The sequence below is a fragment of the Aspergillus lucknowensis genome (genome assembly GCF_044049455.1).
Source record: "Aspergillus lucknowensis strain CBS 449.75 chromosome Unknown BJX67scaffold_62, whole genome shotgun sequence".
Taxonomy (NCBI): Eukaryota; Fungi; Ascomycota; class Eurotiomycetes; order Eurotiales; family Aspergillaceae; genus Aspergillus; species Aspergillus lucknowensis.
Genome location: NW_027263606.1, coordinates 35,410 through 50,345, shown reverse-complemented (window position 1 = coordinate 50,345; position 14,936 = coordinate 35,410). Strand labels below are relative to the sequence as shown.

Below are 14,936 nucleotides of genomic sequence, written 5' to 3'. Positions count from 1 at the left end.
AGAAGAGGGAAGAAAGAGAAGAGGAGGGGATCTTGAATGGATGAGGAGAAAGTTGGTTCGCGAGAAGTGGGAGGCCGGGCAGGTCAAAAAGAAAGGGAGCGAGCGAGGGGGAGGAAAGAAGCGTGTTGTGCGAGCAGGCGCGGCAGGACGTGGTCAGAAGCCGATGGTCGACCCGGGGCCGATCACTGCGTCGTGACAGCGAGGCGGTCGTTGTCCAGTTTTGGTGTTGGCGGACAAGAAAAGAGGGGCTTTGCTGGGAGGCACGGAGGGGGAAACAAGCGAACAGCACTGCAGCAACGCACTCTCCACACTACAGCCACGTCTCCAATGAGCGCTGTCCCCGTCATTTCTGACGAACGACGTGACCACACTAGGCGACTCCGGGCTAGAGCGCGTGTCCTCAGCTGTTCAAGCTGCCGTCTCAAATTACGAAATAAAATACCGACCGACACAAACAAAGCTCCGCATCCCAGCGGCCCAGCCCCAGTCCCAGCCCACCTCAGCCCACATGGATTGCTCCAACCCATCAACCCGGCTCAGCCGAAGAACACATCAACTTTTCCTGGTCGGAGACATGTGGTCGGCTGGGATTGTTCTCTTCTTTCATTTTGTCTTTCAGACTGCGTTCCCCTCGAAAAAATGGCCGTTTGTGAGTTATCAAAGCACATCTACCCCAACCCAGGCAAAGTGCAACATCAGGATCAGCAGCATGAGAGAAGAAAAGAGAAAAGTAAACATGAGATCGATCGACTCTACGATTCTTGCCCCTTGAATCTTCCTCAAGATTGTGAGCATGCACATCTTGTGATTGGCGAATAGTTCTTCCAGAATACTATCCTTTCCGTTTCTTCCTCTTTTTGGGACCAAGGGCTTCTCGTCTGTTGCGCAGGTCCCGAGGTCGCTTGGGATCGTTACCTGCTTGGGTTTGAGAGGGAAAATGGACCACCCTTCGGAACACACTTTATCGATCTTTCCCCGTCTAATTTCATTGTTTATTTCTTCAAGGACCAAGTCCTTGACCGCAACGCGCCCTTGGAACCCAGGTTCATCCAGACCCTCTTGAGGTGGGTAGTCCCGAGTTCGTCAAATTGAATGATCCAAGCATGCTGGGCAAGAATGAACCTTAAGTCCATGAAGATTGAAGGCTCTCTTAAAAAGAGTAGATATCTCTAAAAACGGCATCTCCCCATGGAACCCGGCAAAACTCCATTATTTGAAAAGCCCAAAACTTGGTTTTCAGTTGCGGGGCCGTCCACAATGAAAGCCAAAAGCCGCCGTTTGAGAACTTTGATGGCTCTTCCAAGGTTGTCCTTGATCAAACACAGCGCGACTGATGATCAAGGGAGACAATCACAAGAAGAGAAAACGGAGAGAAAAGAGGACAGATTATTCTTCCAACTTGCAGCCACATTTCACAGCCCTCGAAAACTCCCATTTGAAATTTTCTTTCACCCCTCGTCAGCCCCCCTTTGCCCCTCCAACGAGGAATCAAATGCCACGGAGTTGTCCCTCCAACATGATTCGTGTAAATCGCTCCTTTCATTTCCACTCGCAGATTCTATTTTTTTGGCACCCACAACACAACCAACCAGTCTGGGATGTCTCATTCCGGATTTTTATTCATCTCATCTCCTTTTCATTGCACATTCCGCCTCTTCGCATCCTTCTGATTGATCTTCATGTTCAGCCCCTTTCATCTTCGTCGAATATGACCTGAGGAAAGGGGGCACAGCAGAAGATCCATGGGCCCCTCCTTTCTCCCCTCCCCGCCACCCACTTTCCCAGTCTGTTTGATCCAAAGTTCCGTGGGCTGAGCGACCCCTCCCCCCTCAAGAGAACCCCTCCTTGTTCGACTGTCATCCCGACGTGGACGGTCCCTCTGCTTCCCCGGACGGAGAACGCTTCGTGCAAACTTCACCCCAAAGCCCATGACCCGAGGATGCCTCCGATGACCGCATCAAACCCGAGAGGGTGGACCGATTCAAGGTTCCACACATCACCCACCATTGCCGAGCATTCCTTGTTGTATACGGTTGTCCTCTGTTGTCCCAGACCTCTTGCCCATCACCCCAAATGTCTGTCTCTGTTCTAAAAACCAGAATGTGAGTTGACATGAACCTCTCACTCACCCTCCACAACCGTCTCGAGCCTTGCAAGTTTCACTGCCTTATTTGAAGCTGGAGGGAGGTAGTTTTAGCTGCATGATCTGAGAACAAGAGGGCCTATTTTTACGTTTGTCTCATGTGTGGCTTTCCTGGGCTCGTTGGCTCTGGGCAGGCGGGTGAGAAAAGACAATCCTCCCAACCCTTGGTCAGCTGCGAGATGAGTCGGGTTCCGGAGCGGATTGCAAGGGCATTCAGTGTCACTGTCCGATGCATCCGCGATTTTCCTTCAAGACGTAACGCCACTTTGGCGATGTGCTTCAACGGAGTTTCCCGTCCACCCTTGATTGGGGCGCAAGAGCCCTGACGTGTTGAGCCACTGCAGGCTGAGTTCTGCGAAGAGTGGCTCCGCCATGACTACAAAGGTGAGGAAGGACATGGTGAACGCAGGACCTCAGGCGAAGCAGCATCGTCATCATCGCCCGACAACAATATTTCCCTGGTCAGGACTCCTGTTTTTGGCTATCCTCCGTATTGACCACGAATCGTGCGTCCGCTGCCAGTCCGACCACCATTCCTGACATCTTTTGTTGAGGGTCAGCAGCTGTGGCAGTGTGGCTTCCTGCCAACGGAGGTCTCATTTTCACCAGCCTCGCTCGGAGACACACCCTTGTTCCGTCTGCTTTGAGGCCCACTTGACCGAACGAACGAAGGCCACGGAGCCGGATCGGGTCAGATGATGGCCAGGAATCGTCTCTCTCGTTCATCTCTTTAGCCTCCTCTGCTCTCGTCTCCGGCCTCTCATTCCAAAGAATCATGGGAGGTCAATTGACCACAAATAATAATGAAGCTGGTTGAACTTTGAAGCAACATTGCAAGAGTGATCAATGGATGGAGTGGAAACCCACCCTCGAGATGCACCTCTGTCCAGTGACGAAGGGAACATCTTGGGCTCTCCAACGTCCTCGTCAATCAAAGGTTTGTCAAGGCGGAGCAATCATATTCATCATGGACAAGATCTCTTCCTCGTCCTCATCTCACTCTCCATGCCGTCACGGCCCTTCACTGCGCACGTCGCCATCTCAGAAAGATGACGCAGTGAACTTTTCATGCTCGAGCGTCAGCCCATCAACTTCAGATCCCGCGAAGACATCCTCGATGGTGAGCGGAGCTCCGTTCCCCACAGCATGTTGACCGCTTTCATCTGCTAGGCAGGATCCAGGCAAGCGGTGAACAACTTGACTGGTCCAGCCTCCTCGATTTCTGATTCCACGATGGGCGCACCACGATTGTCAGTGGGATCCTTTTCGTCGATCCACTTCCCGACAATGCAACGGTCCGATCCAGCCAATCGTCTCTCGAGGACCATTCAAAAGACTGGGATTGAGCAGTGAAGAACAAAATCATTTTTCCCAGTCTCTTTGGTGTTTGCTTCGCGCGGCCTGCGAGGGACAGGCGGACGATTGAGCCGAACTCTCAAAAGGGCTGCCGCTATCGCAGTGGTCATGCGAGCAAGAACCCATAATTCCGAAAAACAGGCGCCTGGAGGGAGGGGAGTGGACCAGAGTGAAAATCGCCGTGTCTCGGGACAAACGTCAAAAGTACGGACTTCTGATTCCATCCGTTTCGTCCCCTGCATCGTCTTGAAAGCATCAATCCTCGACAGGGTCAATCATTCTCTGAGATGTTCTCCAGAGTGAAAAAGAGCATCCCTGATTCCCAGTCTCCAAGATTGCTGCTCTTCTTTCTGTCCTTTTTCTGAAGTTCCCTCCCCACCACGGACCGTTGCAGGATTTCTGGAACCTCTTCCCCGAGACCGGGTCTTCGCACTAGTAGTAAACTTCGGCAATCTCCAAGTCAAAACAACCCGTCTTGGCGTCCCCTTTGAGGCGGATGAAGCGATCCACAACGATTTCCATCCTGGCGGGAAGGAACCAGGGTCACGCTCCGCGCCTTTGTGCCCCACCGTCATCTCGTGATATTGCTCCATGTCAGGGTGGAGAAGATCTGGAATTTCCCAAAGTTGGCAAGACCAGCGATTTCCGTGTCGGTGAGGCCCGCCCGATCATCAACGACGGAACTTGACGGAGGCTTCAGAAGTTGAAGGCATTCAATTGATCCCCAAACGAGACACAATTTTTTGACCGCTCCTGTCTCAACAAACGGCAGAGAGCGCAAGGTCCTCTCCAAACCAAGCTGCCACCGAAGGAGGTCCAACAAAGATTCCAAAAGGGCAAGCTCCCAAACCTTGCATCCTCACCAACTTTTTTGCGTGCATGTGAATCATTCTTCAGTTGGGCGTTTTCAGTGAACAACGGGCTCTCCCTTCATTAAACCGAACTACAAGCACTCCAGCTTCCATCCCGCGAGATGTTTTGAGAGACTTGAGTGTCCAGAAGTTCAGCGCCTTGATATCAGGAAACGCATCGCATCCCAAACTCCGGAGTGTCTGAGAATTCGAGGAGTTAGTCAGGTTTGTTCCATTTTTGGGCTAGGGATTTGCCGGAAAATCCGCCGCAGGCACGATTTCGCAAGCCACAACCCGATTCAACTTGCTCCGCCTTTCTCATTTTTTCAATTTTTGCCCAAAGGAGACCCCGAAACTCCCTCTGGATGAGATTTGATGAAGCCTCTCCGAGCAAAATCGCACAGGAATGACCCGCCGGTGTGTTCCTCAAGTTTGACCTGTTCCATGGTTCGTTCCCGCACAACCGATCCAAGTTTCCAGACTGCAAGCTTAAGTTTGTTGCATGACCATGATAGCCTGGAAATAACCTTAAGTGTCCGAGGGTCCCATCACATCCAAAGACTCCCACTGATTCAGACTCGCTGAAAAATGCGGACGCGTTGTTCCGGTTCTCCGTGGCCCGTCGGGTCTGGAGCCGCAAATGGTTTCCGAAGGAGAACCCTCGCTCCTTTGATGCGAGGCCTTCCACACAGCGCGACAAGCCGTGGGGGAGCATTGTGACGTGATGTCTCAGGACCTGGTAACGTAATCAAGGAGCAATGAGGGGGAGGCAGCAACAATCTCACAACGAAAACAAGTGCAACATGACGATTGAAGAGATCCAGGCCGGCTCTGCCTGGTTTCACTCCCCTTGGAGGGAGACCAAATGATCAATTTCCGCCCTCCCTGCTCTGTTCATTGGAAAACCCAGCCGCCCAGAAGGATTCTCGAAGCCAAAGAAACCAACCGGCGCAACAGCCGGCGTGTTCCCTCAACCAACCGTTTGCTCCCGGAAGCTTCGGAAAGGGGGCCGTCGAACGAAGATCGCAAAGCCCAGCCTTGCTCCAGTCTCCCAGACCATCCAGGTTCGTGAAGGAACGAGGGACGGAAAAGGGGGAGGGGCAACTCCCCCACTCCTGCCCGCCCAAGATGGCCAGCAACAAGTACAAGACTGGAAAAAAAAACAAACCGAAATGTGGACACAATCCTTGCTTTCTTGCATTATTAACTCGCCGATTGCGAGTCGCGATCCCGTTGACCCAGGGCGCTGGGACGGGTCCCCTGAGATCCGAAAACAGAATGCTCTTCATGTCCGGACAAGCTGGTCTCTGTTGACAACGAAACGCTGGGAGACAGATTTGTAACTCTTGAAAATCCGCTGTGATCTATCCGTTCTGAATGACGAGGTTCAAGGAAGCTCCTGGACCTCTGCTGGTGTTCCTGACCAGAGATCAGTCGATCCGCAGCCAGCCAATATCTCTTGACAAGAAATGAGCGACAACCCTTGCACCAGCTCATCTCGAGATCTCCCGACCAGAAAGAGAGACCAGGAGAGATACCCAATCTCTTCAGAGCGCATGATCAACTTTGCTTTTTCTCTGGGAGACAACGTCTCCCAACATGCATCTTTCTTTCCTCTCTTTCGGGAACTTATCTAGTTTCAAATTTACCATTATTAATGGTATAATTAACCAGAGCATTTGGTACTCCTCATATATGTATACTTCTCAAAAGAACTCGACTCTTCTCTGTCTGATCTGACGATAACCTCCCCCAGCGCGAGAAATATATATATATACCTCAGTACTCTCGGACCATTGTGGGTTTCGGGGGAACACCGTAGTCACCCTCGAAAGTTGCCACCCGACTAAGGAATTTTGACAGCCGAACAAGTACAACCAAGTATTATCAATCTCTATCATTAAGTGCCATACCGGTCCTAAGTGTGGCCGGGGGTGCGGTGTCCTACTCAGGCTGGTACTAGTGCTTTGGAGTCGGATTTATCTCGAAACCATCCCGAGGAAATACAAACCGATCGGGGCCGCCTTCGGATTAATCTTGACCTTTTTTTTATCTTTTCGGAGCTGGCCTGCTTCTAAGGATGTGACTGGCTGCCATGAGAGGATACTCACCTTCTTTTACGACGTCGGAGTGCGTGGACTTGAGGATTACTGGTCGGGTTTTCGTGGTGGTCGTGGGTTTATCAACTGCACAACCTGTAAACAAGTGGTATGATCTTTCGTGCTGCACCTTACTTTGCCAGCCGGGAGACAGAATACCACGACGGTAAGCGAGGCACCTGCTCCATCTGTCGTTTGAGAAGCCATCGAGCTGGCATCAGCGTTTGGGAGTGCGGTGGGTTGGAATGCATCGTGATGGGACTTCCTGTGACGGGAAACAGAGAATATATTACGTTTGGGTTGGTCCGAAGGAACAAACTCTAGTTAATGCCGCGTGGTTGCTGTCCAGGGCTAATATATAGGAGGAGCAAAATGGCTGACATTGTGGTTTGTACATGTACATCTTTGTCTCGGGCTGGAGCGACCTGAGGCACAACTTTGAGAAATGTGCCTTCGGGTTGTCTTGTCGACAAGGCGGCTTTGGTCCTGCTGGACTTTGCTGGCTGATTAGCCAGCTCTCCACCTAGATAATTAGCTCCTTCCCAGGTATGAGGGGGTTTTCGAGGCCCCCCGAGAATATGGATATTCTCGACATCAACCTGATAGCGAGATTGGGACTTGTTGGAAGGTGGTCGGAGCATAGCTGGGTACCGGGTGATAGCAGAGAGCTTAAGATTGCATCAGCTGGTGGGAACCAACGCAAGCGCATCGGTGACGTTCGAGGCCAGTTCCTGCTGTGAGCGACCTTATCGAAGACCTGGAGTGAAAGAGGCCCTCAAAGCCAGAAGAAGAAGGCAGAAGAAGGTGGAGGGAGGCGAACGGGCCATAATCTCGGAAGATTTCAAAGAAAATAACATTCTCATCACCCAAATCGGCCGCAGGTTGATAATTCATCAGGCATTTTGAGGGAAAAAAGTAGGCCGTGTGCTTCCCAATCTGCAGTCTGCCATTCGATCAGAGGAAGTAGTCTCTCGGGGTGCTAATCTCGCTGTTGGTGCTTATTCGATGGGACCTTTTTTGGGGGGGGGTTGTTCGTTAACATTGCTCGTTGACTTTGGTCCGGGCCTCGGGCTGTACACGTGGTTTCGGGAGAAGGTTCCATACAGAAACACCTTGACGAGCTTCTACAGTTGGCATTTGGAATCGAGAGTGTGTCTCTCGGCAAGGATATCTGGTTAGGGAAAAGATTACCTTATCCTACGGTCTTGGAGAATATCTGCGGTCGACCCCGACAAAATGCGTCTGGGTTCGCTTTCGAGAACTCGATCTGTGCCATTACTCTTTGATTTATGCCAATGTAAGGCGTGCACGTTTTGTGACGGCATGCTTACTGACAGAATGTTTGCCTGAACTGAGTCTCCCCCGAATGATGTGATCAGACAAGCATAAGCCCGGCATATGGCTCGACTCGACGGAACACAGCTTGATGTGGCGGCCTTATCCGATATGGATGGAAGGGTGAATGCGGCGTTTGGCTTGATAATCCCCTGCCTTGAGAATACACAGCACTGGATGGATATGCAGCCCAGTCTTGGACGTCTCAACTGGTTGGAACTAGAGAAATGTGACAGCCAGAAGGGGGATCAAGTGTCTCAAGGGACCGTTGTCAACGGCAAACTGCAAGGGGCGATGTCTGTTCAAGCCAGAGGCACCGAGCCCAGAACAAGGTTGGTGGACGCGTCTCGGAAGTTGGGGAGAGTGAACCCCAAGCGAGGGGACCGAGGAACCGCGACGCTCTGAAACGAACCAAGGCTCGGATCTGGGCCAATGACTTTTTCACTGCCGACACATGAAACTCGAAAGAACCAACGTTCACTCTTCGCTGGTGAACGGGAACGAGAAGAGGTCCTTGCAAGCAGGAAGAAAAGATCAAGAACATCTCATCGGTCTCGGTTATGGTTCGATTGCTATTGGATATGCTGGAGCGGACAAGAGCGGCTTTCCCTGGGGCCAAGCGTTTTTGGCCAATCCAGAATGGACAATGCCCGGGGAAATGATGGCTTGAACGAGACTCTCAGCAAGACAAGGATGGCACTCCTCGTGGAGCGTCTTGGGAGCTTGTCGGCATCAACATCGGCAGTGGCCTGGGCTGGCGTTAGGGAACCGTGCTTTTTCAAGCTCACACGAGAACTTGGGTGGTATCAGTTCAAAAGATTTGAAAAGCATTGGGACGCCGACGGCTTGGTGCCCTGATAAACAGGTAGCATTCCGATGAGCGATGGCTTCGGAGTGGGACGGTGGACATTTGACACGCGGCCACACAAAATCTGACAGCTCCGCGGTGGTTCAGTGGATGGACTGGACGGACCTGCATCGACTCCTCGCGGGTCCCTCCGTCCCTCATCAGTCGGATGTTCCACATGTGAGCAGTCCGCCCTCGATCAGGAAAGTTGGATTGTTTTGGCCTGTGAACAAGAGAGCTTCCTGCGGGAATTTCCCTCGTGCTTTGGGGCTTGCGCTGCTCCGAACGGTCGCAGGCTTCTAAGTGTATGATTCCCCACCACCGATCACAAGCAGGATCGACCCCTCGACCAAAAGAATGGACTCTGGGATGGGGAAACTGCCTTCTCAAGTCCCAGAGGACTCCAAATGGGCGAGGATCAGCACAAAACATCGCTTTGTCGATGGATTGTCGAAAGCCATGGAGGACGAGACTGGCTGACTCAGATCAACTGCCTTCAGGAAGCTTTGGAATCTGCGGAGAACTTGGTGCCTTGACAGACCGAGGATTACCATTGACGACGAATGAGAGCGGCCTTGGATGAGAAAATTCGAATAGTCTGCAGACATTGTTCTTGATCAATAATGATAATCATACGACTATTTGTTATGTATGGAGCTTGCAAAAGTCTCAACAGTCAAGGCTCTTGGCCCAACGCCGCTTCGAAAATCCTTTCCAGGTCACTAAGAGTGTTCTGGTGGGTGAAGTCTGATTCACTCCGTCATCCGTCTGTGAGACACATCTCAAGTCTTTTCATGTCTGATCTCGAATCTGTGTGGGTAGGGCTTGTGCTGGGGCTGGGAGAAGCATTGTTCAATTGGAGGCCGCAAGCACGAAACTACTGGCCCTTGTCCTTGCCAGTGCCCGGTGCAGCCTCGGTGATGCGCTCCGGCAATTTCTCCAGCCAGGACAAGGAAGAGAGCAGCAGCTCTCCTCAACGCCGACACCTGTGAGATCTGGTCGACTTCTTCAACAACTTGTTGTCCCAGCACTCCAAGGACTTTGAGAGTCAGAAAGCAAGTCACAGTCCCTTGTATGAAGAAGAATGCCCGCGCTGCTGGGCGTAATAATACGGCGTGTCCGTAACGTACTGTCATCGCCCAGCGCGCGGTGCCTCCTCGTTGCTCCTCTCGTTGCTCCTCCACTTCTCTCCCTCCCACTCCAGTCGAACCGTCCAGTGAGGAGCAGAGCGAGCGAAGGTGGGCAGACTTCCTGGGACCTCCTCCCCTAAAACCCTCCTGATTCTCCCTCTCCATCTCTTCTCAACCCCCCCCAAAGTTGGTCGTCCAGTCTGACTCTTCCCACCTCTTCCTTTCCCTTACGAGGCGAGACTGATCACTTATCTTTTCCCTTGCCACCCTCCGTCCACACCTTCAAACCTCGCCGACTGTCCCACCTGCCGCTCTTTCTGCAGCCCACCTAAACTCCTCCGTTTACCGCCCCTCCCCCTCAAACCCTCCTACGGTCGGTTGCCGGCCTCGCAATGAGCAACGCCTTTCGTTGAGCTCGTCCAGCCATTTGCAGCACGGGACGCAGCAGTGGTCCCTGATTGTTTTAGAGACACTCATTCAATTTCTCGCCTCTTGGTTTCGCCAACCGCTGCGGTCTTCCGATGTACGGAACCCGCGTCTTCGATCCATTGGCTGTCGACCCGAAATCAGCGCGGATGAACATAACAAAAGCTTTCGTGACCACCCTCGAGTACCCAGAGAAGCCGATGGCTACCGCGATGGCTGCTCCTCGAAGCCGGAGTCGTGGAGGTAGTCTCTCATTTTCACAGAGAGATATCGTCACCGACCATTCGCCCAAGCGCCATAAGTCACCCATGAAGACGCCTAGCCCGGAACCCGCCCCTGCACTGTTTGTGCGGGCTATGTATGACTACGATGCAGACGATCACACAAGCCTGAGCTTCCGCCGAGGGGACATCATCCAAGTTCTCAACCAGCTCGAGACTGGCTGGTGGGATGGTGTCATCAATGGAACTATACGGGGCTGGTTCCCCAGCAATTACTGCGCGGTAATCACTGACCTTCGAGAACTCGAGGACCAGGTGCCGCACCTTCATGATGACGGAGATATCAGCGCCGATTCTGGCGCTGGTGAGGACCTCGAAGACGAACATGATGACGTTGACTCTCCTGGTAACGGCCGCGATTCGCATCCAATTCTCCCTATTGAAGGCGTAGATCCTCCTAAAGAACAAGAGGAAGCGGCTTTTTGGATTCCTCAAGCGACTCCCGATGGTCGCCTATTCTATTTCAATACCCTTACGGGCTACAGTACTATGGAGCTTCCATTTGAAAACCCATCCATCAACGAGAATGGCCCGTATGACCGCAACAACTTTTTTATCCCCGACCAGACTCGACCTCCGCCGGAAATGATGGCCCGCGGCTTTGAGCGCGATGAAGACGACTACGATGGTTCAGCATCTGAGGCGGAGGGCGAGTCTCTCATGCTTGCTTCTCACGACTCAATGTCCAGAAGACGCCAATCCTTCATTGACGGTGTGTCTCCCGCAACGTCAATGGATTCCCTGCATCCTCCATCTGCGACGAAGTCTATCAATGAGGGGAAAAGCCCTATTGTGCGGAACCCGAACAAGCCCTATGGTTCTGCGGGTGCAGACAGCAACACCTCGATCTCAGAGCCAATGCATAGGCCCTCGACCTCATCCGGCGCTTCTCAACATTTCATCGACGATCACACAGCCACCCCAATTTCCTGGCCGTTGCTTGTGGACAACATGTCCCAAGCTGTGGAGGCTTATCGCCAGACGTTGTTGGGCGGCGATCGCGCAGAATATGTGAGGAAAGCCGAGGATATTTCTGATCACCTACGCATGCTGTTAGCTGCTGGCTCTGACACCACCGATAATCACTCTGGAAATCCCTCTATTATCTCCACGAACAAGCCTCTGTATCAGCATTTCAGGGAAATGATGTCTAAGTTCTCCAAGCTGGTCCTCTCATCCCACATGGCTGCAGCCGACTGGCCAAGCGTAGATGCTGTGAACAAGTGTCTTCAGGAAGCGGATGGCGTCATGCAGGGTGTCTATGGTTATGTGGAAGTCGCAAGGCAACAACGTGGCGAATATATTCGTCGGGTTGTACCCGGCTTTTTGATGGGTAGTTATTCGGGCGGTTCGTGGCAAAATAATGGTGTTTCGTTGACCGAATCTGGCCCGACGTCATTCCTGGAGCAGGACGGCGGGGATCTGCGACCCGAGCCAACTGTTCCTCTTGAGCCGAATGTGTTGGACCATATCGATGTTCTGCGAAGGTCCTTCGTTGGGTCTATTCGTCGATTAGAGGAACGGTTGACTCTCAACCAGAAGAAGATTGTTACTGCTGCAGAACATGAGGAGGTTGGAGAATCGGTTGCCGAGGCCGCTGTCAAAGTTGTTGAACAGTTCCGCCCATGGATTTCTGCGATTGAGTCTATCAATCTGGGACCTCTTGGGACTGGCTTCCAGAATCCTCAGCTCGTAGATGTTAGCTTGCAGAAGCAGCGCGTCTACGATGCGATAGCTGACTTTGTCATCAGCTGTCAAGCTATTTCTGCGCCCCTTGGTGACGAATGGGCTGAGCTACGTGGTGACTCCCTGGATGATCGCTTAAATGCCGTCCGTGGTGTTGCCAGGCAGCTTGAGAACTATGTCTCTCAGATTGGGTTCTCTCTCTCGCTCTTACTGGAACAGATCCCTGATGCGAGTGCTGTGCGTACTGAAAGTCGCGTTGGTGGCGAGAGCGAGGGATACGCAGGTCTACACACCCGCAGTGAGTCGCGGGCGACCGAGACGATCGGGGTGCCTTCGGCACATCCATTTGAGAATCCTACGGAAAAGGTACGCCGCAATATGGATAAAGCGCAGAGGTTCTTTGGACAGGCCCCGCCAGCCGCAATTACAAGGGAGCCTATCCGAGACTTGGCCCGCGAACCTGAGGAGACTCCGTGGTTCTTGAAAATGGACCATGAAGGCGAAGTTTTCTATGACACGAAGACCGATGTACCGACCCTGAAGTGTGGTACGTTGGCAGGGCTGGTGGAACACTTGACTCGTCATGACAAGCCCGACCCGTCTTTCAATAGCACCTTCCTCCTCACTTATCGTTCGTTTACGACCGCCTCCGAGCTTTTTGAAATGATTATGCAACGATTCAATATTCAACCTCCATTCAGTCTGAATGCAGATGAGATGCAGATGTGGGTTGACAGGAAGCAGAAGCCCATTCGGTTCCGCGTGGTCAACATTCTGAAGACTTGGTTCGAGAACTACTGGATGGAAGCCAATGATGAATCGCACATGCAGCTACTTGAACGTGCCCACGCGTTCACTAAAGACTCGATTGCCACGACGAAGACGCCTGGTTCGACCCAACTGTTGACCGTCATTGAACAACGTCTCCGGGGCCAAGACACTACCGTCAAACGACTAGTGCCCACACAAGCAACTGCCGCGCCGACTCCCATAATCCCCAAGAACATGAAGAAACTGAAGTTCTTGGATATTGACCCTACGGAGTTTGCGCGCCAACTCACCATCATTGAATCTAGGTTGTACTCGAAGATTCGGCCGACTGAATGTTTGAATAAGACATGGCAGAAGAAAGTTGGACCCGACGAGCCCGAACCTGCTGCCAATGTAAAGGCACTGATCCTGCACTCGAACCAACTGACCAATTGGGTTGCCGAAATGATTCTCAACCAAAGCGATGTGAAGAAGAGAGTAGTGGTGATCAAACATTTTGTGAATGTTGCAGACGTATGCCCTCCCGGACCCTTGGCCTTGAAATCATGGTTGCTAATCCTTGGTAGAAATGTCGGGCCTTGAATAATTATTCTACACTGACGTCTATCATATCAGCTCTTGGAACTGCGCCCATCCATCGGCTTTCTCGGACTTGGGCTCAGGTCAGTGGGCGTACATCTGCAATCTTGGAACAGATGCGCAGGCTCATGGCAAGCACCAAAAACTTTGGCGAGTATCGCGAAGCGTTGCATCTTGCCAATCCACCTTGCATCCCCTTCTTCGGTATGAATCTAGTTGACCAGAACCTTGACTGAGACGTGGGAGGGGGATCTGTAACGGTCCCTGGCCCCAGACTAACCTAATCAATACAGGCGTGTACTTGACAGATTTGACATTTATCGAAGACGGCATACCGTCGCTTACGCCGTCGGAGTTGATTAATTTCAACAAACGCACGAAAACCGCCGAAGTAATCCGCGATATTCAACAGTACCAGAATTCGCCCTACCTCCTCACGCCTATTTCCGAATTACAGGACTATATCCTCAGTAATTTACACGGGGCAGGTGATGTACACGACATGTACGATCGAAGTTTGGAAGTGGAGCCGCGAGAACGAGAAGACGAGAAAATTGCGAGGTACGCTGCCGGCGGCAGAGATATGAGTGCCCTGACCCTTGCAACCCTAGTCATGACATCGCGATGATTGCACATGCGTCTTCCCTGATCCCATTGCTCCCATTGTTTCCCCCCCTCATTTCGGGCCCACTTTGTCTCGAAATCTATTTTTTTTTTTTTTTGGCGATACCCACTTCTTTTCTGGTTTCTTCAGAAATGACCGATCTTTGGAAGATCTTGCATTGATTTGAAGACTAACGAAATTTTTTTTGGGACGTAGACTGCTCTCTGAATCGGGATTCCTGTAAGGCGCTGCCAAACTCGGTTTGCGTGACACGGGGCAACGATGTCGACTTTGACTGGACGTGCGTGAGTCGAAAATCGGAAAGCCGAAAACGGGCTCGAAGATACGCACCCGTGGCAGCCTATCAGATCTCTCAGCCGCACCCGACGTCTCTTGGGGGCGTTTCCTCCAACCCGAATCTCTGCAACCTTGCGCATGGGGCGGCTTCCAAAGAGCATTATTCCAATCAATCGCCCTCGATGTTGAAGCCGTCGATCGATAACTCCGGCGCATGACAGGGAGTTCTCCGTGAGGTGGGCCCTAGATCGACGCCATCAGACACACCGTTGACTTCGCTGAAAACGCCAAGTGGGCGACGTTAACCGCGTGGGTTACCTATCACATGCTGGTCGTGTGCGCCTTGAGTTGCCAGCCTTCCACTCACGATCTTCATCGTTTGTCATGTTTCGACTCATCTCCCGCAGGCAAGTTGGTGATGATCCTCCCTTCTGATGTCCGACCAAGGCACACTGTTGCCTCAGACATTCTCTCACGTTCCTTTTCACCCCCATGGCCCGACGGCTCCTTCACCCCATCTGGACGCGACCG

At 52.2% G+C, this 14,936-nt stretch overlaps 4 protein-coding genes across 4 annotated transcripts; 2 read left to right on the top strand and 2 right to left on the bottom strand.

The window, feature by feature from the left end:
• Positions 1-980: 980 nt before the first annotated feature.
• On the top strand, positions 981-1,765 carry BJX67DRAFT_290830 (uncharacterized protein). The gene has a single exon (XM_071026802.1). It carries the CDS (start codon positions 1,189-1,191, stop codon positions 1,672-1,674), a length of 486 nt encoding a protein of 161 aa, XP_070881715.1. The 5' UTR covers positions 981-1,188; the 3' UTR covers positions 1,675-1,765.
• A 2,564-nt stretch (positions 1,766-4,329) lies between these two features.
• BJX67DRAFT_290825 (uncharacterized protein) lies at positions 4,330-5,309 on the bottom strand. The gene has a single exon (XM_071026801.1). It carries the CDS (start codon positions 5,063-5,065, stop codon positions 4,568-4,570), a length of 498 nt encoding a protein of 165 aa, XP_070881714.1. The 5' UTR covers positions 5,066-5,309; the 3' UTR covers positions 4,330-4,567.
• A 3,083-nt stretch (positions 5,310-8,392) lies between these two features.
• BJX67DRAFT_290818 (uncharacterized protein) lies at positions 8,393-9,158 on the bottom strand. Its single transcript, XM_071026800.1, has one exon. It carries the CDS (start codon positions 9,061-9,063, stop codon positions 8,596-8,598), a length of 468 nt encoding a protein of 155 aa, XP_070881713.1. The 5' UTR covers positions 9,064-9,158; the 3' UTR covers positions 8,393-8,595.
• Positions 9,159-9,839: 681 nt separating this feature from the next.
• On the top strand, positions 9,840-14,226 carry BJX67DRAFT_365674 (putative cell division control protein Cdc25). Its single transcript, XM_071030286.1, has 3 exons — positions 9,840-13,438; positions 13,492-13,708; positions 13,798-14,226. The coding sequence occupies exons 1-3, from the start codon at positions 10,283-10,285 to the stop codon at positions 14,130-14,132; spliced, it is 3,708 nt and encodes a 1,235-aa protein (XP_070881712.1). The 5' UTR covers positions 9,840-10,282; the 3' UTR covers positions 14,133-14,226.
• Positions 14,227-14,936: the final 710 nt, after the last annotated feature.

What these genes read in the sequence shown, in the direction of transcription:
- BJX67DRAFT_290825 (XM_071026801.1), bottom strand. Translation starts at nt 5,065, where the DNA reads ATGCTCCCCCACGGCTTGTCGCGCTGTGTGGAAGGCCTCGCATCAAAG.
- BJX67DRAFT_365674 (XM_071030286.1), top strand. Translation starts at nt 10,283, where the DNA reads ATGTACGGAACCCGCGTCTTCGATCCATTGGCTGTCGACCCGAAATCA. An exon ending in ATTTTGTGAATGTTGCAGAC is followed by an intron (nt 13,439 to 13,491) that starts GTATGCCCTCCC and finishes AATCCTTGGTAG; the next exon opens with AAATGTCGGGCCTTGAATAA. An exon ending in ACCTTGCATCCCCTTCTTCG is followed by an intron (nt 13,709 to 13,797) that starts GTATGAATCTAG and finishes TAATCAATACAG; the next exon opens with GCGTGTACTTGACAGATTTG.
- BJX67DRAFT_290818 (XM_071026800.1), bottom strand. Translation starts at nt 9,063, where the DNA reads ATGTTTTGTGCTGATCCTCGCCCATTTGGAGTCCTCTGGGACTTGAGA.
- BJX67DRAFT_290830 (XM_071026802.1), top strand. Translation starts at nt 1,189, where the DNA reads ATGGAACCCGGCAAAACTCCATTATTTGAAAAGCCCAAAACTTGGTTT.